General features: G+C 35.3%; 1 protein-coding gene and 1 long non-coding RNA gene across 4 annotated transcripts in view; one reads left to right on the forward strand and one right to left on the reverse strand.

Annotated features, from left to right (window-relative positions):
- LOC106874158 (stromal membrane-associated protein 1) overlaps positions 1-27,676 on the reverse strand; it is a 128,559-nt gene that overhangs the window by 34,749 nt on the left and 66,134 nt on the right. For 2 of the 3 annotated variants that reach the window (XM_014921812.2, XM_014921785.2), the window contains exons 3-5: positions 25,159-25,244; positions 19,934-20,024; positions 6,112-6,132 (exon numbers count right to left, since the gene is read on the reverse strand). In XM_014921812.2, coding sequence (XP_014777298.1) covers positions 6,112-6,132; positions 19,934-20,024; positions 25,159-25,244 — 198 coding nt within the window. The remainder of the gene's footprint in view (positions 1-6,111; positions 6,133-19,933; positions 20,025-25,158; positions 25,245-27,676) is intronic. The other variant, XM_014921802.2, reaches the window with a different exon arrangement.
- On the forward strand, positions 5,957-7,352 carry LOC128248898 (uncharacterized). The gene is made up of 2 exons (XR_008265049.1): positions 5,957-6,093; positions 7,279-7,352. It is a non-coding gene; the product is annotated as an uncharacterized LOC128248898 (long non-coding RNA).

A 27,676-nucleotide genomic window follows, 5' to 3' on the forward strand; every position in this document is an offset into this window, starting at 1 on the left:
TGACAAGTCACCTGTGTTGCTAAGAACAAAAATAGATGTGATACTAATGTTAACATTCTGATTGGTCATAATCAACAACTACATTATATATATAGTCAACAGATGAGATCCAGGGATTCACGGTATAGAAAACACTTAGTAATGCTCAAATGATTTGAATTTAGGCTCTGATGTCTTTATGAAGGACCAATTCCACAGAGTAAAAAGTGGCTATAAGAGGACTCAAAGTGAGTAGATATGGAGGTAATTATGTGGATAAACAAATTAAATATAACAGCTTGGGTTTGATATACAATATATATATATATATATATATATATACACACACACATGTAAACAGAAAGAAAGCAAAGACTGAAGACTTTCAGATGATGAATATTTAAGTATAAATACATAGATATTTATATCACTAGATCAAACTGACACAGAGTATAAATGACAGAGAGAATTAAAGGGGAAGAGGTAAGATGTTCAACAGCTGTTTCTAGGGGACTTATAACATCTTACCTCTTCCCCATTAAATCTCTGTCATTTGTATTCTGTGTAATTTGATCTATTGACATAAATATCTATATATTCATACTTAAATATTTGTCCGAAAATCTTGAATCTTTGCTTTTTTTTTCTGTTTGCATTTATACATATGTATATATTTATTTTGTATATATAACCCAAGCTGTTATATTTAATTTGTCTATTCGCATAATTGACTACATTATACACACACGCACACAGAGTTTCTGGTGTTCAGCTATTCTACCATTTCAATTTATATAGATGATTACAACAATGCTAAGCAACAATTTATTTCAGATAGAGACAAGTTTTAAAAATGAAAATAAACACCAACAACAACATAAAAAAAAGGAAAGAAATTAAATAAAACTGCTCAAAAGAGAATAGCACAATTATTAATATAAAACCAATGACGACCAAAACAACGTTTAATATCTTCTAAATTATTATGTAAACATTTTAAGAAGATTTCTTAAGAGTGGATTTTAAGTTTTACTTAAACTGATCAGTTAAAAGAAAGAAAAAAAAAAATCAAAGGATTAGCTTGTACTGTTACGGGTAAAGTATGTTGTTGAAGAAGAGATTGATGATACAGATAAAGAACTGACCAAAATAGTAACAAAAGGTTTTAGGATAGTACAAAATGGATTGATTCTTCTGACTGACAGAAAAATAAACAGAAAAAAACAACAACCTTATGCTAATTTAATTAGATTTAAATCAATTGTAACATGAAGGATGGGAATTGTTGAAGTTATAAAACTTAGTGCAGTTTATTAACATTTTTGTGATATTTAACTATTTACTATTTTAAAATCTTTACAAAGATTGCTCCAACTTGGAAACAAAATTCAAAAGAACAAGTTCATTTGGGACATTGAAAATGAAATTGAAAAAACAAAAACAATTATAATAACTAAAAGTAAAAAATAGGGCAATTTAAGGTACAGTTGAAACATTGTTTCATGCAAAAAAGGTTTTTCTAACAGGGAAATGTCTGAATAATAATAATAATAATAATAATAATAATAATAATAATAATAATAATAATGAAAATAAAAATGAAAAAAAAAAACTAAAACTGAGTGCTTACAGAAAGACATCAACATTTGCTAAGTGTCACAAACCCCACCCCCTATTTTATATTGTATAGTTTTTCGTAAAATAGACAATATTTGTAAACACAAAAATATTTTCATACACTAAGTCCTTTTAAGAAATAGTTTAAATTGACAGGATTGAATTAGCAAATGAAGATATTAGGGAAGTTGAAAACAATAAATAAATAGAAATTCAGCAGTGGTTCTAACAAAAAAATTTGTTTTCAAAAAAATGCCTTTTTTTTTTTTTATTATAAATTATATAATAATTTTTTAAAGAAATCTAGAATCTGTAATGTGGTTATTCAAAACATTACCAACAACTTTCAGAACCTTATTTTTCACTCTTCTGACTAACAATGAATATTACAACATAGGATAGGATGATATGTAGAATAAATCTGAGCTGATTCAATAGGGGTTCCCAGTTTCGCAGAGTACAAAATTTTAAAAAAATATAAAAAAAAAGAAAGAAAGAAATAGAAAAGCCCTTGCCACCGAGTAGAATAGAACCATGCACCATTGACCAGTAGTACAGACAATAACCAGTTGATATAGTAAGAAGTTACAACATGCATCAACCACCACCACCACCATCAATTTGTTATCATTATATCCTGGTTAAGTGTGTAATAGTATACAGTATGAAAAATTACGTTTTACAGTGTCAGTCATGTGCTTCAAATTGCTCTCCTCATCGTTGAGGTTAATAATAATGATTTTCTTTATTAGCCTTAAGAGTATAGAGAAGGAGTACCTTACAAGGACGGTCGGCAATTTGTGAGGTTTTACATAAAAGATGAGAACGAAATGGGAAAAAAAAACAGTGAAATGAGATAAAAGTGCACAAAGTATACAATTGTGTGATAACATGAATGATGCAGTGTCCTTGATAAAGGAGAAACTCCAAGTTGGGCAAATCAAGGCAGCCCACAGGTCCAAGATTACCCTGACCACCAAAGGTACAAATCTTTGCCCAACTGTTGTTCTCCAATTTACGTGTGCATGCCTAGAGTAGGTCCATTTACCCTAACCATTTTTGCCACAGTGACCTATCTTTTCAGAAATTCACTGAGAGAACATTTGGCTCTCCAATCTCATTGTGCTTGACTGAAGAGGAAGAGGTATTTTCTCAATCCTTTTAGTCTCATCTATCACATAACCTCTTTTGTCATAGTGACTACACAAACATGCCTGCCTTGCCTTGTTAGAGGTGAGTGGCGAGGCAATCCTCACAATGGGTTCAGCTGATAGATCCATCCCACACATGATAGCAGCTGTTCAACATAACTTCACAAATCAGCAATGCTTGGACACTGCACAAATGCATGCAGTAAGGTGCTTTGCAAGCACCTTGGACAGTCTTGCCTGGTAGCACTTCTGAGCCTGCAGTGCTTATTTCAAACCAGCGGTGCTCCTTGGTAGCACTGTCAGGCTAGGGATTACAAAATCAGTAATTTTGAGGGGATGGGCAAGTTAATTAAATTGATCCCAGAGTTTCAACAAGAACTTATTTTATTGAATCCTAAAAGATGAAAGGGAAAGTTGTCTTCAGTGAGATTTAAACTCAGAACATAAAGCTGGAAAAAATACCACTAAGCATTTTGTCAGTTCACCACCTTAATAATAATACTAATAATAGTCCTTTCTACTAGAGGCTCAAGGCCTGAAATCTGGTAGGAGGGGGTTCTAGTCAAATACATTAACCTGAGTGTTCAACTGGTACTTAATTTATTGACTTCCAGAAGGATTAAAGGTAAAGTCAATCTCAGTGGAATTTGAACTCAGAATGTAAAGAGCCAGAAAAAATGCTAAGTATTTTGCCCAACATGCTAACGATTCTACCAGCTCAAGGTTTCTAATTTCAGTACAAGGTCAGAAATTTTGAGAGGAGGAGCAAGATTACATCAACCCCAGTACTTGACTGGGACTTTATTTTATTGACCCCCAAAAGGGTGAAAAGCAAAGTTGACCTTGATGGGATTTGAGCTCAGAATAGAAAGATCTTGAATCATAATTGCTTCTCATTTAGGTAAAGGCCAGCAATTTTGAGAGGAGAAGGTTACTCAGTTACATCAATCTCAGTACTTCACTGGTTCCTTATTGATTTCTGGGGGATTTGAAGTTGGAACATAGAGCGCCAGAGCAAATACCCTAAAGCATTTTGATCAATATTACAATGATTCTGCTAAGCCATAATAATAATAATAATAATAATAATAATAATAATAATAATCCCCTATACTAAAGGCACAAGGCCTGAAATTTTGGGGGAGGGGATTAGTCAATTACATCAACCTCAGTGTTTCACTGGTACTTAATTTATCAACCCCAAAAGGATGAAAGACAAAGTTGACCTCAGTGGAATTTGAACTCAGAACGTAAAGACAGATGAAATGCCACTAAGCATTTTGCCCAGCATGCCAATGATTCTGCCAGCTTGCAGCCTTAATAATAATAATAATAATAATAATCCTTTCTACTAAAAGCACAAGGCCTGGATTTTTGTGGGGAGGGGGGGGGCAATCAATCACATCGACATCAGTACTTGACTGGTACTTAATTCATTGACCCCAAAAGGATGAAAGGCAAAGTTGAATTTGGTGGAATTTGAGCTCAGAATGTAACGATAGATGAAATACCACTAAGCATTTTGCCCAGCATGCTAATGATTCTGCCAGCTCACCACCTTAATAATAACAATAATAATAATAATAATAATAATAATCCTTTCTGCTAAAGGCACAAGGCCTGGAATTTGTGGGGAGGGGGATAGTCGACCACATCAACCTCAGTACTTGATTGCTACTTAATTTACTGACCCCGAAAGGATGAAAGGCAAAGTTGACCTTGGCAGAATTTGAACTGAGAATGTAGTGGCAGATGAAATGCAGCTACGCATTTTGGCCAACATGCTAATGACTCTACCAGCTCACCACCTTAATGATAATAATGATAATATGGTTTCTGATTTAAGCATAAGACCAGCAACTTAAAGGGAGAGAGTACCAGTTGATACTATACTTGACTGGTACTTTATGGAGGAATGAAATTCAAAGTTGACCTCAGCAGGATTTGAACTCAAAATGTAAAATTCAGTTAATAATAATTTCTGACACAAAAACAAAGCCATCAATTTTTCAGGAGAATAAAGTCAATTTACAATTGATCCCCTGTATCTGACTGGTACTTTATTATATCAACTTTGGATGGATGAAAGGGAAAGTCAAGTCTAGTTGAATTTGAACAGAATGCAGAGGTATGAAACAAGATGTTGCATTTTTGCTCGTCACTTTTGAAATTCTACCATCAACCACCTTTTTTTAGTTTCTTTTTTCCTAAATGTAATTTATATTATTTAATGATTTAGCAGAATTATTAGAGTATAACACAAAAAAAAGTGTTGCAATATTTGTTCTGGCTCTGAGATCAACTGTAACTTTCATGAAAAGAGAGTGTTTAGTTCATACCACTGACCCCAGTACTTGACTGGTACTTGATTTTTTTGACACTGGAAGGATGAAAAGACAAAGTTAACCTTGGTGAGATTTGAACTCGGGACATTAAGAATTAGAACAAATACTGCAAAGCATTTTAATCCAATATTCCAATGATTCTGCCAATCTACTATCCAAATAATAATAGTAATTTCAAATTTTGGCACAAGGCCAGCAATTCTGAGGGTAGGGAACAAGTTGATTACATCAACCCCAGTACTTGACTGGCACTTATTTTATTGACTCTAAAAGGATGAAAAGCAAAATCGACCATGACAGAACTTGAACTCAAAACATAAAGAGATGTCACTAAGTATTTTGTCTGACATGTGAACAATTCCGCCAGCTTGCCTTAATAATTATAGTAATAATAATAATGATAATAATAATCCTTTCTACTATAGGCACAAGGCTTGAAATTTGTGGGGATGGGACTAGTTGATTACATTGATCCCAGTGTTTCACTGGTACTTAATTTATCAACCCTGAAAGAATGAAAGGCAAAGTCGACCTCAGTGACATCTGAACTCAGAATGTGAAGAGTCAGAAGAAATGTTATTAAGCATTTTGTCTTCTGGCCCTGTGCCAAAACTTGAAATTATTATTATTATTATTATTAATATTATTGTTATTATTATTATTATCAGCCTTATTCTCTCATTAAAATGTCTTTCACTATCAACTAATGACATGACATATTCATGTATTTGTTAATGACTAGGCTTGTTAATAACAGCTAGCAATTACACAAGTAAATGACTGAACCATACTAATAATTCATTCCAGCTGTAAAAAATAAAAAAGTATCTGAACTAAGACATTATAAGTTTTGTTTATCTACAGAATTTAGAAATTGATTTATTTAATTAGGAAACTTTCGTTTTTTTTTTTTTTTAAACTAATACTCAGTTAACCAGGATATAGTAACATTATGAAAGAAAACAAGGATAACATCAACTTATAAACCAGCAGCAGCAGCAGTAAGTAAACAGTCTTACCTCCCTTACCTCTTTTTTCACCTGATGTTGATAGAATAGTGAAAAAAAAAAGAAAAGAAAAAAAAAATTGAGAGACTGAAAGTCAAAAGTTAGGGAAACATTCAATAGCCAGGCCTCCAGAAACCAGAGTTGGGCAATTGTTGAGGAGACAAGAAAAGATCTCAGAGATAAGAAGGCAGACATGCAACCAACAATACAGGATAGATAGTTTTAGAAGATACAACTGTGAGAAATATCTGACAGTGACAGAAAAACCTAAGACATGTCATAGGAACAGAGAAATGTAAAAAGAAAAACAACTGGAAGCTGGTATGAAAAAGAAACAAAAATCACTTGGGATTTACAAGAAAATTTGTTAATTAATGTTCTTAGCAATATTCCCAGAATGAATACATATTACTTCATAAATTCAGACTGAAGAAGAGAAAGATTAGGATAAAAACAAGAGAATAAGAAAACAGAAAGAGGTCAAAGAAAGAAGCGGTGTACAATGAAACCAATGGATGACTGTGAAAAGAAACGGTTTGTTTATCTAATCTGACTTCATAACATCTCATATTTAGGGACTCAAAGACAAAATTTTTGTAAATGAAACCTAGCCGGATAATATAAGAGTGAACAAAATAATCCAAAGTAGTAGTAAACAGTTTACAGTATGTCTGATAGAATTCAGTGTGTCCAAAAGCACAAACACATTCACAATTTTCATTCTTGGTAAAGGAAAAAAAAAAAAAAAAAGAAGCAATACCAATTCTTAATGTGACAATACAAGCAAATATCTTCAGATAATCTCCAAATATTCTATGGCTAAAGATGGTTGTTCTAATCATTCCAAGACAAAGGTAATCTCTCTGTTGAATGGAGAATACAAATCAGTTTAGTTGAATTCCTACCGAGTTTATTTCTCTCAAAAGATAAAAGCAATTAAGTGAAATTGAACCGACTCTTGGCAGAAAAAGTATGACAGAATATGGTCAGTTAATTATATGTTCTTAGAACAGGGGTGAAAATCAATGAGAATGGAATTTAAGATGACTTCTTGTCGAGTGCTAATGTTCACGTGAATGCCAATAATTTGTCTGTGATATAAAAATTAACATCTCTAAATTTTACACTTTCAATTCAGCTGTTGATATTCCTAACAACCTATTTCTTTCTTAATAACAGATTCTTCGTGTAATTGTCCAACGTGTTCAATATGACAGATGATATTCTTCAATAAACCATTTAAAAAATAAGAACGTTGTGCTCCTTGATGAAAATGAGATAACCTTCGTTAGTATGTGGATGAAATGTCGATAGACAATTTAAACTAAAATGTTAAACACCTTATATCAACATATGCAGGGTGCTTAGTATGTATAGGTTGCTCCTAAATTATTTAGTTGGGTTTAAAGGTCTGGAAAACTTACTAAAGCTATTAAAACTTTAACAGCTAATTTTTTCTTTTCTTTATATTTTCATCTTTTTAAAAACTTTTCTTGAGAAATCAAATCAAAATGGACGGAGTTATTTGTATTTATTAACACCATTTGATTCTGTAGAACATACAGTCACCAAGATTATACATAAGTACCAAATATGAGTTAACACGTCCTGAATTGAGTTGCTCAAACATTGCCAAGCAAATAACGGACATATACAGATATCAGCCTCATCAGTTTAACAGCCATTTTTTCATGCTTGCATGTGTGAGATGGAAGTTGTTGAGATAAATTGTATACCTGTAACCAACCCTGGCCTATTTCCAAGTAAGGTAATGTTTCCCAGCATATACACATACATAGTGGTGAACAGTGAGAATGAGTATTCAACAACGCATTAGAGGAATAGTAAGCACAAGCTTCAACAAATTATTTAGGAAATACTAAAAGTCAAAATTTACTTGATGTCTAGGTGGGGTGCAATAGAGATAGGATAATCCTGTAATACAGTTTGTTTGATTTAAAACAGGTTGTATGCACTTGGTACATGATCATTTGGAATTCTTAGGGTTCATTGAGAGTGGTTGGTAACCCAGTAAAGAGTTTGCACTCAAAATGGAAATATTGTGGCCATTTATGTTTTGTCTTTGGTTCAGGTAAGAGAGATAGTTGATGATGTGTCCAAAATGCTTTGTGAGTGGATGGGCACCAAGTTTAAAGGCCTGCATGGTTTTAAAGAGACAACAGATATGAAATGTGCTCCTGCAATCATCATCATCATCATCATTTAACATCTGTTTCCCATGCTAGTCAGCTGAAGAGCTGCCCGGGCTCCATTTTTCTGTTTTAGTATGGTTTCTACAGCCCTTCCTCATGCCGGCCACTTTATAGAGTGTACTGGGTGCTTTTACATGGCACCAACATGGGTGCTTTTAAGTGGCACTGACACAAGTGCTTTGACATGGCACCAGCACCCATCAGCCCACAAGATTAGGATCAGCTGAGAGAGGGATGTAGAGGACATGCCTGCATGCATGGACAGCCACAGTTTTACTTAGCTTGACGTATCTTCTCAAGCACAGTAAACCATCAGAAATCTCAGTCCCTTGTCATCTCCGCTGTGAGATCCTTTCTTACCTCTGTGAGATCCTTTCTTACCTCTGTGAGATCCTTTCTTACCTCTGTGAGATCCTTTCTTACCACTTCATCCCATGTCTTCCTGGGTCTACCCCTTCCATATGTTCCCCCCACAATTAGAGACCAGCACTTCCTGATGCAGCTGCCCTCATCCATACACATCACATGACCATAACAGCACGGACTTTCCTCTTGCACACTATCTAAATAATTTTTTTACCATTTTTGTTTCGTTATACTGTTGTAGTGTAGCACAAGACTAACTTTCACTGAACAAACACATTCTAGCATTAATCACTGTGCTCTAAAGAATATTTGTGACAACATTATCTACAGCATACTATAATTTTCCAAGCTGATGACCTGATTTGAGGGAAATTTAGCTGTTGCTCCTAACAGGCTGAGTGAGTATGTAGCAGCTCCCTAAGGCCCATAAACAACTTAGTATAGTTCAAGACATAGTAACAAAGAGTTTTATAGTGGTTTTCTCATTTCAATACCAATAAATGCTTGCAGTTTTGAGTAATTACTTTAGTCTTAGTCTTGTATGAATTTTTTTTCTTTTGCACAAATTTGTTTGAGATTATTATTTTCTCTTCAACAAACTTGTCTCTATCAGGATTTTTAAAAGCTAATTTGCACTGACTGGGAGATGTTTCTTTTTTTGTAATTCTAAAGGATAAAGTGAAATTTTAACCTCAGAACTAGAATCTTGGAATTTAGTCAGTGATAAATACAAATTCCATCACACCAATCTGTGTGTCTCTTTAAACGCTCATATAACACACATAATTAAAATTAAAATATTTCTACTTGGAAGACATATTAGGATTAGTAGATTATCTAAAATTAATGTTATCATCTTATGCAAATGATTAGCAAAGATCTTAAGTAATGTCCAACCCAATGAAAATTCTGACTTAAAAGCAGACTTTATGCATTGCAGCCATGACCATGCTGTCTTTTTTAGTGGTATGTCAAGCCATATTATCTAATGAATCATTTCCCTATGTAAGACATTAGCAGTTTAAGAGGTTTGGCTAGTATTTCTATGAAGTCAAACGACCACATAGAAATAACCTCATTGGCTTGTTTTAGGTGAAGTAACAATGACAAAAGACAGTATTAATATCTCAGGCTTTTAAGCTGGTAAATCTTGAGTTAACCACAATGAAATTTTAATTAAAAGCATTTTATAACTAAAATATAATGTGTCTCGAATGGCGCAACAATGCAGAGTGGACTATAATAACTGTTATAATTCAATTGTCCATAGTCTGATATAATAATAATATTTTGGAATGCAAAAATTCCTTCTTCAGATATCGCTAGGAATTGATTGAGTCACTGCTATCAGTGGTTTCCCAATGGTTACTCTTAATAACTAATACTCCATACAAAGTACTATGTTCTCACAAATAATGAGTAGATAAATTATTACAATGCAGCACTTAATAAACAACACAGTAGTAAAACATAGAAAGATAAGTTAAAACTTAACATTTTGACTGGGAACAGCTAATTTGAACTGACCAACACTGATTAAAAGGAAACAGCACATTCACACAATAGACACTCTCTACTTACAAACAGGATTATGAGAGAGAAGAAAACTCTTTTGGTTGCACAAATAAACAGATTCCTATAATCTTTTTCATGTCAGATTCTTGGCTATTTGTAACTAGTAAGGCACTATGGAGAATAAATCTCAAATAAAATTATTAGAAGAACAAAAGATAAAAGATTTGCCAATAAAAACATGAATAAAACAGAGGTGTACTGAAATATTTTGTTTACAATTATAAAATGAAGTGGGTTCTTATTAGAATTGTATTTTTGGAATAAAATAAATAAAAAAATAATTATTGAAATCAAAATTAAAATCATTTCAAGGAAACAATAAAACAAAATTATTTTAAGAAAATATTTGTAACAAGATCACATCAAAATATGCAAAACAAGGTTGATATTATTAAAATGACAAATTCAAGAAACAAGAATTCAGAGGGGCTGGGTTAAAAACATGGATGTGATTAGGGTAGAAAAAAAAAAAGGAGTCTAAAATGGTAAAATGTTAGATAAGGACTGAATAAGAGTTAGACTCATACAAACCACACAGCTAAATAGAGGAAACCATATTTAGTAGTACATAGATGAAACATTTAGAAAACAAACTTATTATGAACAGCAGAAAGATAACAGCTGGACATGAGTGTAATGTATTTATGGTAGATTTATTTAGAAAGCTATAACTATTAGAGAAATAATAAAATTAGTTTTGGGGCATGTGTCTTTTACCAAATCCTTAAGTTGATCAATGCTTTGTGAGTAAAAACTTAATAAACAGAACCTGTACAAAAGCCTGTTGTGTGTGTGTGTGTGTGTGTGTGTGTGTGCACGAGAGAGTGAGTGAGTGTGTAATATAGATAATTGTATATCAGCAAACTATATATATGTATATCTCACAAATTTGTGAGAAAATTGCCAACAAACTGGTATGCCAAAGAAAAATACCCTGCAGCATTTATTCCACTCAACTCACATAGATATTTCCTTGTTACTCATGCTATTAGAAATGCAGTAGACCAGTGCTTGGTCTGTTGAAAATCTATAACAATGCAATTTTTCTTTTCTTGTTTTTTTTACAAAATGCATGATATGTATTAAATTAAAAAAAGGAAAAAGAAGTTAAGAAACAACAGAGAGGTAGTTTCCTGGGCAAAGGTTTTCAAATATACAAGGACACCTGCAGAGAAACTATTTTGTAGAACCAACCAGCCCAAATGACTGGAATAGTAATTGATCTGATTTTCATGTATGCATGTATACATGTGTTTACATATACTGATACACTGACAAAAGAGAGATTATTTCTTTTAAACAGGACTAATACCACCAGAATCAATAATTTAGCACCATATGTAGATTTAACAAACAAATGTAAACATACAATTCAAGAAGCAAAATGTAAAGTAAATCACAAAAACAAACACAAAGAATATATATTCCTTCTCTTCACATTCTAAATTAAGGATAAAATTGTCATTTTTAAACCCATTTATGTCTTTGTTCGATTTACATTATTTCATTCACTCACTATTTTGAAATCAATTTGAAACTATGACTATAAGTCATTCCATTTTTGAGACCATTTTATTCGGCTTTCTGTAGAAGAGAACAATTCTTAATGTTGAACATGATAATAATTAATAATATTTTGATAATGAGACACAAACTGCTGTTGCTGGATATATCTATACGCATGTCAACATTTGAATGGTTCTTATCACTATCAATGAAAGTACTAAATGAAGGGTGCAGACTAATACAGACAATAGCAGTCGAAAGAAAGACTGAGAGGTAATATACAGACATATATAAACTATTATTAGTTATCCAGATTGAACGAGTTCACAACTCAAAAAATGCAGATAATCATAGATCTATCTGATCAAGGCTAGAATGAGATTAAGCAATAACAGATGTTAACAATTAATTTTATGAATGGCAGCTGTGTGTGTGTGTGTGTGTGTGTGTGTGTGTGTGTGTGCGTGCGCATGTATGTGTGTGTGTGTGTGTGTGTGTGTGCGCGCTTGTAGTGTGATAGTAGTGTATGAGGAAAGACAAACTAAATTATGTAATACAGCTGTTCTCCTGACAATCATATTCATGTCTAGGTAAGGAAAGAGAAGCTGGTGAATACAGAAAGAAGTACCTAAGGACACCAATAATTTTCATTGTTCTCCAAATACATATAAGGATTCAGAAAGCAAGTAGTTAACTTCCACCTGCATTCTTGGCAAATATCTTCAAGTATGTACATTCACAGAAGTCTGACAACCTTGGGTGAAAATATCCTTACCATCTGGACAAGAAACTATAATAACAATTATCATCTTTTCATTCCACCACAGGTAATTTGTCAGAATACATATTTGATTCATACAAATACAACAGGAATATTCATCCTCAAACATATAGAGTACATTCTTCCTAATATAAACTAGTCATAATTTTAAATTTGAATATACGCCTTGTAGTATGCCTTTTAAAGCCTGTTTACTATTTGGCTACCTGATGACATCAACAGTATGGATTTAAGTGCCACTGGATTTACTTCAGGAATTCCTTTTATGTCCATAGAGTTTATAAAATATGAGAGAAAGAGAAAGAAAATGGAATTCACAAGACTTTTTATTATTCACTACAATCATTTCAACTCATTGTGCATTGGAGATTAAAAAATGAGGTACTTTTTGTCAAGTCACCAGACGAGACACATCTGCACCAATGATGCACCACAAGTGTTTGTACAGCATCTCAACTGAGAGGCAGTGATGTATGATGCGTTGAAACAATTGTAGTGAATAATAAAGGCTTGTGAATTCCATTCTCTCTCTGTGTGGCAAGAAGCTTGCTTCCCAACCACATGGTTGCAGGTTTAGTCCCACTATATGACACCTTGGGTATGTGTCTTCTACTATAACCTCAGGCCAACCAAAGTCTTATCAGTGGATTTGGTAGACAGAAACTGAAAGAAGCCCATTGTGTATACGCACAAACACACACACATACATATATATATATGTAGATATCTAAATGTCCACCCATCACTGTTTGACAACCAGTGTTGGTGTATTTATGTCTCTGTAACTTAGTGATTTGGCTAAAGAGACTGATAGAATAAGTAGTAGGCTTAAAAAAATAAGTCCTGGGGTCATTTGTTCAACAAAAAACTCTTCAAGGTGGTGCTCCAGCATGGCCGCAGTCAGATGACTGAAAGAAGTAAAATATATATATACATATATACGTGGTCTGATCAATAAGTATCCGAACTGTTGCTATAGTAATGAAGCTGAAGCATGCAAAGTGAAGCTGCTTGGCACAGATTGACCTTGAACTCTGCTGTGTATGCACACTGAGTTTTAACATCCTAGCTCACTTCTGCTGTTTACAGCAGTGCTTAGAATGAAGGTGTGTAGCATTTGATTGTCACATTCACGATGACAAAGTTGAGCAGAGAATCTGCATTAAATTTTGCCAAAAGCTTGACAATACCTGCTCAGAGGCCTATGCAGAGTTTTCAAAAAGTTTTCATCGTTCTTGACACAATCAAGGAGATCTTGTGCAACTGAAACTCGAGTGTCCCTTTGGTCAGCTGAAAGCAATTTTGGCACAAACTTGGCAGACATGTGTCTCACTGAACTGTAACTAATCTGCACAGCCTCTGATAAATCATGGATGGTGATTCAATGATTTCCCCTCACAGCTGCATGCACATCTGCGATGTTTTTCTCAGTTCTGCTGGTTGCGGGTCTCCCTGAACATTCGTCAATATTAACATCTTTTCAGCCATCTTGGAAATGTCTGAACCACTTGTACACTTGTGTGCAGCTCATACACTCCTCTTCATATACTTTCGGCAACTTTGCGTAGGCCTCTGAGCAGGTATCACAATGACAATATTCTCTATCATGGTTAATGCGATGATCACACCTTCCTTCCAAGCACTGCAGTAGACAGTGGAAGTGAGCTAGAACATTAAAACTTTGTGTGCATGCACAGCAGAGTTCAAGTGGCTTCACTCTGCACGCTTTAGTTTTATTGCTATGGCAACACTCTGGATACTTATTGATTAGACCTTGTATATAAGGAAAACAGAAGTTGAAAATGCACTGAGAATAATTGAAATATTTTTTATTAATATATTTGAAGCTTTAACCAGTTTCACAGTTTACACTGATTTTCAAACAGTTGAAATAAAATAGAAAGATGTTGCAGCTGTCTTGCTTCGACTAGTGTTTGAAGCTTGCCCTATTTTTATAGGGAGTTCATGGCTCAAATTAGTATAAGTTTTGAATAGGATATGATTGGTAGAAGATAGTCACACAGCTGGTCATAGGAATTTTTGTAGGTTCCCCTTCCTGTTATCAAGTGACAATGTTTGGCATTGTAAATTAAGGCTGATACAGTTGACTGAACATGACAGAAAACATTCAGAGCATTGATTGTTTGGACAAGTGTTTGTAGAGAATGAACACATAATTAAGTTTAGACCCTTTTGTACATTTCCTGCTACGTCCATGTGTTAGTGTCATGTGACAGTATATTTTGTGCCTAAAAAGAAGGTTGACAGGGCAGAGTGAACATGTTTAGTTACAATCAAAGCACTCTAAATTTAATCTGTCTGGTGGGAGAGTGGACAGGAGCCGTTTGTATGTAGTCTAGTGGCTAAAGTTTAGGTTGTTAGCTGTATAGGCTCCTCATGTTAAGTGGTAGAATGAGTTGGAGAGAGTCTGCTTAGATGAGATGCAGTTTGGTTTTGTGTCAGGTAGAAGCACCACTGATGCTATATTCTTGGTATGGCAACTGCAGGAGAAATACCTAGCCAAAGATAAACTCCTATACTTGGCTTTTGTGGACTTGGAGAAAGCCTTTGACAGGGTCCCCTGATCCCTTATCTGATGGGTGATGCAGAAACTGGTGATTGACGAATGGTTAATAAGGGCTGTACAGGCCCTATACAGAGATGCCGTTAGTAAGGTTAGGGATGGCAATGAGTATAGTGATGAATTTCGGGTAGAAGTAGGGGTCCACCAAGGGTCAGCCCTCAGCCCCCTCTTATTCATCATAGTCCTCCAGGCAATAACAGAGGAATTCAAGACAGGTTGTCCTGGGAGCTCCTCTATGCTGATGACCTGGCCCTCATAGCAGAATCACTACCAGAAATAGAAGAAATTTCAGGTGTGGAAGCAAGGTTTAGAATTGAAAGGCCTTTAGAGTCAATGTTGCAAAGACCAAAGTTCTGGTAAGTAGGAAAGCGAACACATTACACACCCCTTCAGGTAGGTGGCCATGCTCGACCTGTAGAAAAGGTGTAGGTAGAAACTCCATAAGATGTACCCGGTGTAAGCTATGGACACATAAAAGGTACAGCAGCATCAAAGGAAGATTAACCGGGAAGATAGCCTTCATATGCAGCAGATGCACAGGGGCAATAAACATCACAGATGCTCAGAAAACAGATTCCATCACATGCCAGGGGGAGAAACTAGAAGTAGTTAATAGCTTCTGCTACCTAGATGACCAAGTCTGCAGTTGGGGTGGATGCTCAGAGAGTATTACTACAAAAATAAGAATAGCCTGGGCAAAGTTTAGAAAGCTTCTACCCCTACTGGTGACAAAGGGCCTCTCACTCAGAGTGAAAGATAGATTGTATGATGCATGTGTGCGAACTGCCATGCTTCACGGTGGTGAAGCATGGGCTGTGACTGCTGAAGACATGCGTAGGCTCGAAAGAAATGAAGCTAGTTTGATCAGTTGGATGTGTAATGTCAGTGTGCACACACGACAAAGTGCAAGTGCCCTGAGAGAAATGTTGGACATAAGAAACATTGGATGTGGCGTGCAAGAGAGACGTTTGCACTGGTATGGTCATGTACTACGGATGGATGAGGAGAGCTGTGTGAAGAAGTGCCACTCCCAAACAGTGGAAGGAATCCAGAGTAGAGGGAGACCCAGGAAGATATGGGATGAGGTGATGAAGCATGACCATTGAATGTTGGACTTCACAGAGGCAATGACAAAAGACCAAGACCTCTGGAGATATGCTGTGACCGAGAAGAATCGGCAAATAAAGTGAGTTTACAGCTGTAACCTACACCAGTGTCGCATAGCCAGCCCACTCAAAAGTACCTTGGATCGTAGGGTGACATGCCGTACTTGAGGAGACCTATTGAGTCAAGTCCATCAACATCAAATGGAAATTGTAGTTGTGATCCCCATGCCGGTGGCATGTAATAAGCACCATCCAAATGTGGTCGATGCCAGCACTGCCTTGACTGGCTTCCATGCTGTTGGCACGCAAAATGCACCAACTGATTGTGGTCGTTGTCAGCCCCCTCTGGCTCCTGTGTCAGTGGCATGTAAAAAGCACCCACTACACTCTTGGAGTGGTAGGCATCAGTAAGGGCATCCAGCTGTAGAAACACTGCCAGATCAGACTGGAGCCTGATGCAGCCTCCTGGCTTCCCAGACCCCAGTCGAATCGTCCGACCCATGCCAGCATGGAAAACGGATGTTAAACGATGATGATGATGATGATATATATATAATACACAACAGTCTTGTAAAGCCTCAAGCATTTTTAAGCAGATGTGAAATGAAACTTCTAGACAAGACATTGATCTATCATCGTGTTCTGATACCTTACTAGATGAACTGGTAACTATTCCAGCTGGCTAGATGAACCAAAAGCACATAGTCCCATAGTTTATTGGCTTGGCTACCCACCTCTACAATGTCAACCTGTTTCAGAAGTGAGCAAATCTACAATTAATATACAAGTGACAGTTCCTGTGCCAAAGTTGAGTTGATATGTAAAACATCCTAGATTCAGTCCAATGTTTTTATGGAACATTGGATAACAGACAGAAAAAAAAGAAATAAAAATCTCTGCACTATCTCTACCTCCTTCTGTATTTAGATCAAACAGAAATTAAATTGGTTAATATTTTGCACTCTGAGAATCAAATACATCTCTAGATAATGCAATATGTATATTCTAGTTTCATCATCATAATCACTGTCATTTTGTCAAATAGGTCTTCATTTACAATTGTCACCATCTCAGCAAATTATACAGAGGTTTGATATTGAGTACACATCTAAAAGGATTGGCTGAAAGAAGTATTAGCCATGTAATAATAACAGAGATGGAAAAAAATAAGTATGCTAGCAGTACAATACAGGCCACTGAAACAATGAAGGAACTGGTAACAAGGCCAGACTTGCTCTACAAATGAAAAGTGTCATACAATAAAATACAGACAAGGAAACTTGCAGAACTGGAAACAAGAAGATACCAACAATGTCAAAGACTGAGAAGTGAAATGAATAGACTCAAAGTTCCTGATATTGGTGGAATATGCTGGACTCAATCTAACTGAATTCCCAATGTAATATCTAGAATTTCTAATTATAATTACAATGTCAGCAGGCCATTACGCAGAAAAAAATTGCATGTCTTTTTCACAGCGATACACATTATTTTATATTATATTCTTCCATATAAACACAAAAGACCCCAGACTTGGTTTAAAACTGACTCGTAATAACTTGTTATAACAATGAGGTTTTCAAAATAATTTCAATAAAGTGAACCTTATTCAAACCTATTTTGCAATAATGACTTTATTTTTATTTTTACTCTGCAAAATACTGTAACAATCTGTCAAAATTAAAACATTAAATCTGAAGAATTCAGTGAGATATTGAAAAATTAATAGAACACCAACCAAAAGAAAGAATAAAGAAATAACACAGAGAAAAAAAGGGAAGTAAAGGTTAATTTAGGAAAAAAAAAAACCCATTTATCTCAAAAAAAATTTTTAAATAGCTATTATGTAAAATTGTTAGGATGACTAGGAATGAGACAATACAGAGCTTACAGCTATTTTTCAACAATTATTCAATTGTAAAAGAATAATATTATCATAATCCACAAATTATTTAAAAGAATTTTTTGTTTTTTGCATTTTAATATTTCTAAAATATATTTGTCAGTAACCTGTGTATTTATAAAGAACAAAATGAAAATGCTTCATTCAAATCACTCAAAAAATTCCTGCTTCCAAATAGTGGTTTCCACTTACATATCCCTATTTCTAGTGCATGTATCTTTTAAGAACATCTGTTATATTAATATACAATCTCAAAAGAAATATTAACAACATCATATACCTACAATTAAAAGGAATATTCTTTTAAGAAATACCATGATATAATTTGGAGAAAACTACATATAAATTACTAAATATAATAAAGGAAATCACATTTTCAAAGAAAATAAGATAAAAGTTAGTGTCACTCTGTTTAAACAGAAATTCGAAAATATTTCTTCTAACATCTGTCTTAGTATTGCACCCCCGTCAAAGAGTTAATAGTTGATTCTTAATAAATGAATACTAATCCAGGAAAGTTTTCATTCTGTAATCAATAAATGACAGAAATAAAATGAGACGGCCAATTTCTCCATCTCCACTGTTTGGACCAAATGTCATATAAACTAGTTCAATAGCTCAATAGTAGATTTTTTAAATTGGTGTCACAAAATGCTAGGATGAAGTTCTGTGATAAACACTATACTTTAAATATCAGAGCTGTGGCAGAACTTGGTCTTAGACTCCATGGAAACAAACTGTAGTGTTTGGTTCAATTAGTTACATTTTATTGAGGAGTATCATGCTACCAAAGCTTGTATAATACATTGTCTCTCATGTTTAAGGTGAAGGCATGAAGGAAAAAAACAAAACCCCCCCAAAAAAAAAACCCCAGAAATATAACATAGCTTACAACAACAACAAAAAATTTAGCAGGATTCATCTTACTAAATAATAACAAGAACTAAATGAAGTGCAAACATAAAAAGAAACAGAAGTTTTAATGCTCAGAGAATAAAATGTCAGTAATAATGTTCCTTTTTAATACCCTATTTTCAATTGTGTTATGCTTGAAAGACATTAATACCTGCTTCCTTTTGTATGCTATCAACAGACCTATGTCCCCTGTTAAGAACTGGCAAACTAACCAGGATTGCTATTACATTTTTAAATACTGTACTCATAATGAATAGTAATTACATTTATGAGACCTCACAACTTTCTTCTTTCAGTTAAAATACACTGAGTTAACATAACAAATAACTATATTGTTTTAATTTGGTCTTTTTTTATAAGTCAGGGTTGTTAAAAACAAATCTGGACATTTAGCTTAATTTATTGGAGCCAATGCCCAACATATCTCCAAGCTGAAACATAGAAAGTTTGTCTCATAAAAAGTCACAATAAAATGCATGGCCATGAATCATGGAGACAAACTTGTAAAATGTCATAAAATCGGCCATTTCACATTTACCATATTCTTCTGCTTACAAGTCAAAGGTTTCAGACCAAAATTTACAACCAAAAAAAGATAAGTTGACTTATACACCAAGGCAACTTGGAGGATCAAAAATTTCATGTGAAATGCAGAAGGATTTGGAAAGAAACTGACAATGTTTGAACGTTTACACTACATGTTTACATTACATTGACTAACATACTGAAAAATATGGCATAAATTCTAAAACTGTCAAATTTAATTGCGGGAATTAAATATATTCCATGAATAAATAATAATAGTAAGATCACATTATATATTTCAAAGTATCTTTCTTTTAAGAAGATTTACTGAGCATAAAAAAGAGAAAATGATCAAATTACCTGTTTTGGTACTGTTGGCTTTGGTTGAACCCACTCACGAGCTATATAACGCTTGTGTTCATATTTAGCCCTGATAAAAGCTTCCAATGCACCACAACTTAGTCAAAGTACAATAACAATCAGATGAAAGTTAATCATTTAAAGTAACTCATTATAAATGTTTGTAGGCTGAGGACAAAACAAAAATCGAATAAGAAGAAAATCATTAAATTTAATTTAAATTCATACTGATTATTGATCGCTTTCACTTTCATTAAACAATAATATACCTGTAGGTAAAATTAATTACACATTCCAATTTCACATGTAAACAATCGTCAAAAAGAACAGAAAGCTCCTTTCTTGCCAGTAGGAACAGAAATCCTCCATCTAAACACACACAAATTCCCATACCATCACTACCTGCGCCAAAGTTCCACATGTGAGATTTACATACTAGATGAAGCTTGCAATATATTCTAGTGACCTTGCTTTACACTTGGAAGAATCAGAAAAATATCAGATGAGTGAACACACTGTAAGCGTTCACTGCACCACATTTAGTGGAAATAACAAAATCATCACATTAATAAACAATATAATAAAATTGATGAAGGATAATGATAGCCTAGCTTGGACTCAGTCTTTTTTCTCCCACAAACCTAAGATTATTCCAACCATACATCACCTTACACTCTACATCACTGCATGTCCATGCCATAGGGTATAGTATGAACCTTAGCAGAATGAGTTGTTTGGATGCTGGCGATTTGGCAAGGTTGACTGGACATTGAACCTGTTATGGTGGCAATACTTTTTGGCACTGAAAGCAGACACACAGGTATATACACAAAAAGAGAAATATGCTTCACACACATAGACAGGGGGAAAGAGGGTGAGAGAGAGAGAGAGAGAGAGAGAAAGAGAGAGAGAGAGAATAAGAGAATCATTAAATGAGAGAAATATTAACACATCTGATGTCAAATAAATCAGCATCAAATCAGTGATGCCAAATAAGTGGTGCCAAAATGGCTGTACTACAATGTGACACAATATAACTGAAACACAAACCTGACGGCTATGTCAGTTCATTTCGCACCATGTAACTGTTTAAATAGAGTTGACATGAGGCAACACTCTCCTGTTCACTGTATGTTCCAATCCAAACAGACACACGTACATGTACAACTAACTACAAACACCCAAATATTAATATCACACCAGTACAAATATTATGTCACTCTCAATAAACATAAAACACACACTAAAATAACTGAAGTACCAACTGTCACATTAGCTTTAAACAAAATCTGTGCTGTCCTGTTAACCTTCTCTAATGAATCCTTGCCTAAAAAAAGGAAAACTTGTGTGTGCATACTAGTCTCCAATTACACCACAAGCAGCATAATAATACAGACACAACTTAGCCTGACTGTCAATGTGTACCTTATGTGGTTAAATGGTTGCATATAAGAACATAGAGTTCAGAAATAACTCTCTCTATATAAAATCCAAACAAAGTTAGCAGTAGTAACTGAGAATTAAATGAAAGAGATCAATGACATGGAATATTTTCAGGCCATTGATTTCTTTCATTTATTGAATAGCTCCTCCTATCTCTTCTTTTATTATATTTTTGTATGCAAATAATCCGGCATTTATAAATATGACCCAAATTATCAAACTTCAAAACTAAAACCACTTACTTGAATACTGACAAAATAAACTTTTATATTGTATTAAAATAGTTTAACAAATTGACAAGTTCAAAAATGAACACACTTCCTGTTAATTAAAGAGTGTCACTACCTATGGAAAATACAAATTTCAAAGATTCCTGGCTGTATGTGAATGTGTGTGTGTATATATATATATATCGTTATTTAATGGCAGCATGGAGGACATACATTAAATGATGATAATGATGTATATCATCATCATTTAATGTCCACTTTCCCTGCTGGCATGGGTTACACAGGTTGACTGAAGCTGATAAGCCAGAGAGCTGCAGCAGGCCCCAGTCTGGTTTGGCATGGTTTCTACAGTTGGATGCCCTTCCTAATGCCAACTGCTCCAGGAGTGTAATGGGTGCTTTTATGACCTTGACTATGATTCACAGGTGCTATTTACATGGCACTGGCAATAACCATTGTTACAATTCACAGGTGCCATTTAGATGGCACTGACCATGACCACGACAATTCACAGGTGCCATTTGCATGGCACCGCCAATGACTATGATTCATGGGCGCCATTTACAAGACACTGCCGATGGCCCAACTCCAATTTCACAGCTGCTATTTACATGACACTAGCAATGGCCATCACTATGATTTCACGGGTGCCATTTACATGACACCAGCATAGCCACAACTATGAATTCACTTGACCTGACAAGTCTTCACATGCACAGTATATTACCAGAGGTGTCAGTCATCACCTCCATGAGGCCCAACATTCGCAGTTCATGCCTCACCACCTCATCCCATATTTTCCTGGGTGCACCTCTTCCACAGGTTCCCTCCACAGAGATCGACACTTTACACAACTGTCCTCATCCATATGCGTCATGACCATACCAGCACAGTCATCTCTCGTGCACACTACATCTGATGGTTCGTATACCCAACTTTTCTCTCAAGATGCTAACACTGTCATACATGCACACTGACATTACACATCCAGCAAAGCATACTAGTTTCATTTCTTTCAAGCAAGCCTACGCATGTCCTCAGCAGTCACAGCCCATGTTTCACTGCCTTGTAGCACAGCTGTTTGCATACAAGCATCATACAGTCTGCCTTTCATTCTAAGGGAGAAGCCCTCTGTTACCAACAGAGGTAGGAGTTCTCTGAACTTTGCCCAGCCTATTCTTATTCTCACAACTACACTTTCAGAGCATCCACCTCCACTACTGACTTGGTCACCTAGATAACGGAAGCTATCAACTACCTCTAGCTTACCTCCCTGGCATTGGAAGGAGTCTATTTTCTGTATATTTGTAGTGTTTATTGTACCTGTGCACCTTTCACACACAAAAACTATTTTCCATGTTAACCTTCCTTTGATATTGCTGCACCTCTTATGCGTCCATAGCTTACACTGAGTACATCTTATGGCATTTCTATCTACACCTTTCCTACAGATCGAGCAGGGCCATCTACATGAAAGGATTTGTGATTTGTCCTCTTTCTTACTTACTAACTAAGGCTTTGGTTTTTGCTAGATTAACTATAAAGTTCTTTGATTCTTAACTTAGCTTCCACACTTGAAATTTCTGCTCTAGTCCTGGAAGTGATTTAGCTATGAGAACAAGATCATCAACATAGAGGAGTTCCCAGGGGCAGCCTGTCTTGAATTCCTCTGTTATTGCCTGGAGGACTATGATGAACATGAGGGGCTGAGGAATGATCTTTGGTGAACCCCTACTTGTACGCTGAATTCATTGTTATACCCACTGCCAACCCTTACCTTACTGACAGCATTCCTGTACCTGGCTCGTTTGGCTCTCACCAATTTGTCTATCCTTAGTTTCCATATTGACCACCTGATAAGGGATCGGGGGGATCCTGTCAAAGGATGTCTCCATGTCAACAAAAGCCAAAAACAAAGGTTTATCTTTGGCTAGGTACTTCTCCTGCAGCTGCCTTACCAGAAATATAGCATCAGTGGTGCTTCTCCCTAGCACAAAACCAAACTGTATCTCATCTAGACTTTCTTCCTAATTAGTGGGCTATGACCCTCTCTGTAACTTTCATTACCTGATCTAACAGTTTGATACCCCTATAATCATTTCTCTCTAAGACATCACCTTTACCTTTGTAGCAGTTGACTATGATGCTGCTACACCAGTCATTGAGTATTACTCCCTTGTGTATAACCTGGTTTACTATATGGATAACTAGACTATACCTCACGTCGCCAGATATTTTAAGCATCTCAGCAGTGATTCCTGATGGGTCAGGGGCTTTCTTGGTCTGCATATCTTTTGTAGCTTTTTCTACCATGCTACTGGCTATTTGGATTGCTGGTCCCTCTGTTGGATCCACATTAGGTGACTCTCCTTCTCTTATGTGTTCTCTACATTTAGTAGCCTTTCATAGTGGCACTTTCAAGCCTCTTTCTTTGCGGAGTCACCAACTGCAAATGAACCATCATCCATGCAAATACACTTCTCTCCCACAACATCACAATTTTCCCTGGCACACTGTCTTGCAAGCTGAAAGACTTCAAGCCTCTGTAAGACATTGGCAAACTTCTTCCTTTCTGCTTCACTCCTAGCTAAGTATTCCTAGCTTCCATTCTAGCTGCCTGATATAACTCCTTGCAACCAGCTCCCTTGCTGGGACTTTGCACCAGCCACAAATTTGGTCTGAGCCTCTCAGTAAGTTGTCCCATAGGAACTTCCAGTTATCCTCTATATTGTAAGTCTGTAACTCCTCCTCCTTCGCATCAAATGCATCATTTAGGAAGTCTCTAAATCTCTGACTATTCAAAGGATCCTTAAACTTCTAGATCCTGCTTTTCCAAACTGGCTTGCTTCTTGGAATCCTTCCAGCCAGTAGCTTGAAGTCCCCAATAAGTAACCTATGCTGTAGAATACATTCTTCTCCAGGTAAGACCTTTGCATATATATGTGTGTGTGTGTGTGTGTATAAGTATATGTGTGTGTGTATGTATATATATATATAATATGTATGTATGTATTATGTATACATGTGTGTGTGTGTGTGTGTGTGTGTGTGTGTACAGTGGTTGGCATTTGGAAGAGCATCCAGCTGTAAAAACTCTGCCAAAACAGACATGGTAGCATGGGGTAGTCTTCTACCTAGCTGGCTCCTGTCAACCGTCCTACCCATACATGCATGGATGACAGAAATTAAATGATGATGATATATATACACACATGCATATATGTATGTGTGTGTGTATGTGTATTTTTATACACACATTCGCACACAAACAAATGTCCGTGTTGTTAAGAAGTTAGCTCCCCAGTCACATGGTTTTGGGTTCAGTGCCACTATGTGGCACCTCAGACAAGTGACTTCAACTATAGCCCTACAGTGGTATACAGATTCATGATCCAACAGCCATTAGCCTAATATCTTATCCTTTTGTGAGAATGTACCAGTTTTATATGTGTACAATGCTTTAATTTTAAATAGTGCTTGTAATTGAAATAAAATTTGAGAAATACACTTTCAGTTTGAGTGTTTTTCACAAAAAAAAAAAAAAAAGGATACGAATCTGTCTGCGGTCTTCGGAAATTATCGGGAATGTTAGCTTCATAAACAGCTCTTGCACGACTGTTTCCCATTTCCATTAACATCTGCAAAAAATATAAAAGAGAAACAATATTACAAAAGACTGGAAAAGAATTCAAATAGCTACTGTATATATTTCCAGCTTAACAGAATTGTTAAAGTACTCAATATGTATAATACAATGAAACATCATAAAGTTGCTATTGTTGAGCAACTTCCATTGAATAGATTTTGGCATGGAAGCAGCTAGTCAAACCATGGTGTATTTATATTGTGTACTAATACATTTCTGCACTGTTTCTATCTATTTAACATTTTCTACACTATTTATGAACACAGGAAACTGTCATTTAAAAACACATCATTTGTAAAACAATGTTCAAGTTTATTTTCTAATAAATGTCAGGCATACTGTCTTTCACTAATCACAATATACCACAGCTCTCATCATTCCATATTTAGTAAGCAGACAGGATGTCTACCATAACACTCAAGATTTGGCACTCAAAGCAACGAAGATTTAACCACTGACTTAAATGTTTCAGTTGTTCATTCACTTAACTATAACTCAATCAATCTATAGTTAAGGTGATGGTACTGATGGAGGAAAAGGTGAGTCTAAGGCAATGAGAAAGGACAAAAAAAAAAAACAAAAAACTATTGAAACAAAACTTGAAAGAAATCATCTCTTAGATTTTTTCTTTCCAGTGTATGAAGCAACAAATACTAAGTTTAGAGCATAGTTCATAGAATTTAATGGTTGAGAAACATCTCCCTTCCTCTTATTAGTTGTAGTAATCCAGTGATTCTGAATCTGGTCCCCATTTTCCTTGGAGGTATGGGAGTATGACATTCTAAATCTACTATAATTTTCTCTAAAATATACATGACAAATTCCTTATGATTTCTGTACCTGGATTCCCATACATGAAGTATATGTGCACAGGCATGGCAGTGTGGTTAAGAAATTTATTTCCTAACCAAATGATTTGGGGGTTTAATTCCAGTACATGGCACCTTGGGCAAGTGTCTTCCACTATAGCCCCAAGCTAACCAAAGCTTTAGATGTGGATTTGGCAGATGGAGACTGAAAGAGCCCTTCATAAGTATATATGTGTGAGTGAGTGTGTATATTTTGTATCTCCTTGTCTTGACATAACACAAAAGTTGTAAATAAGTGTCATTGTTATACATGCAGTGTCATTCACTTCCAATATTCTGAAGAAACATGTCTGTCCAAAGGGTATGATTACTTTACTTGGAAACAAGTAGGGGTTGGCAACAAGAAAGGAATCTGGTGATAGAGCATCTGCCCCAATAAACTCCATCCATATCATGCAAGAATGAAGAAGCAGACATTAAAACAATGATGATGAAAGTAAAAACAAACAATTGACATATTTTGAAGTCTAATAGGAGTAGTTGTAGGGATGTTGATTGCAACAATCTGTGAAGGGGATATAGAATTATAAAAAAGGTGAAGAACTTTGTGCTAGTGGATGGATCTGTGTTTAGCATTTCAAGCCAGAGAAACTTTAGTTATACAACACCTCAGTGATTTGTACCTTTCCATAGTATACACATATATATGGATAGATGGATGAACCAAAAAAAGGGACCCTATACATAGTCATTCAACTTACTAGAAGTAACAGCTAAATTTCCTTTAAATTAAACCCTACCATCAAGAAAAAGGGAGGGAACATTGGATAATGTAGTCCTACACTAACAGTTGCCTGGGAAAGAATGGGATAGTTGTATCTGTCAGGTCAAGCTGATCTGGAACTATACAACAATAACCTTTATTGTCCAGTAAGTGTTAAATATCTTTGCTGCAGATAGTAGAGCACTGACACTAGAATATAAACTGAAACCTTAACTAGTGGCCTTCATTCTAACAAATCAGCCATTTATGGCTTTCAACAGCTAAAACAGACTGCCCGCTTTGCTCCTTTGGAGATGATACTGATGTCACTAATAAGTACCCTTGCTTTTAAAATTCTCACAGTAGTGGTGCTGCTTTATCTGAATATTCTCATGTAAGCTTTCTAGATTCCTACAGTGACATTATATTTATTTCATATGACTGCATGAAGGCAAAGCAATTTTAGTTATTGGATAACATATAAAACTTTTATGTAGAAAGGGAATTACCACAAAGGAGGGAATAAGAACAACAAATATAAACAACAACAATCCTTGTTATAATGGAGCTTTTGTAAGTATATCTATATATGTAAGTGAAACACTGCTAGCCCTTCCTCTTCTACCAACCACTTCAGAGAAGTACTGAAGCAGAAGTAATTGTGTTGTCTCTTACACAAACCACATCTCTGAAGGAATGAAATAGAAAGTGTAATACACACACACACCATATTATACCTATAAGGAGTAGGGAATTAGAGAGAGAAAGCAAGCAGGAGAGAGAGAGAGAGAGAGAGAGAGAGAGAGAGAGAGAGAGAGAGAGAGAGAGAGAGAGAGAGAGAGAGAGAGAGAG

The sequence above is a fragment of the Octopus bimaculoides genome, chromosome 10 (genome assembly GCF_001194135.2).
Source record: "Octopus bimaculoides isolate UCB-OBI-ISO-001 chromosome 10, ASM119413v2, whole genome shotgun sequence".
Lineage (NCBI taxonomy): Eukaryota > Metazoa > Mollusca > Cephalopoda > Octopoda > Octopodidae > Octopus > Octopus bimaculoides.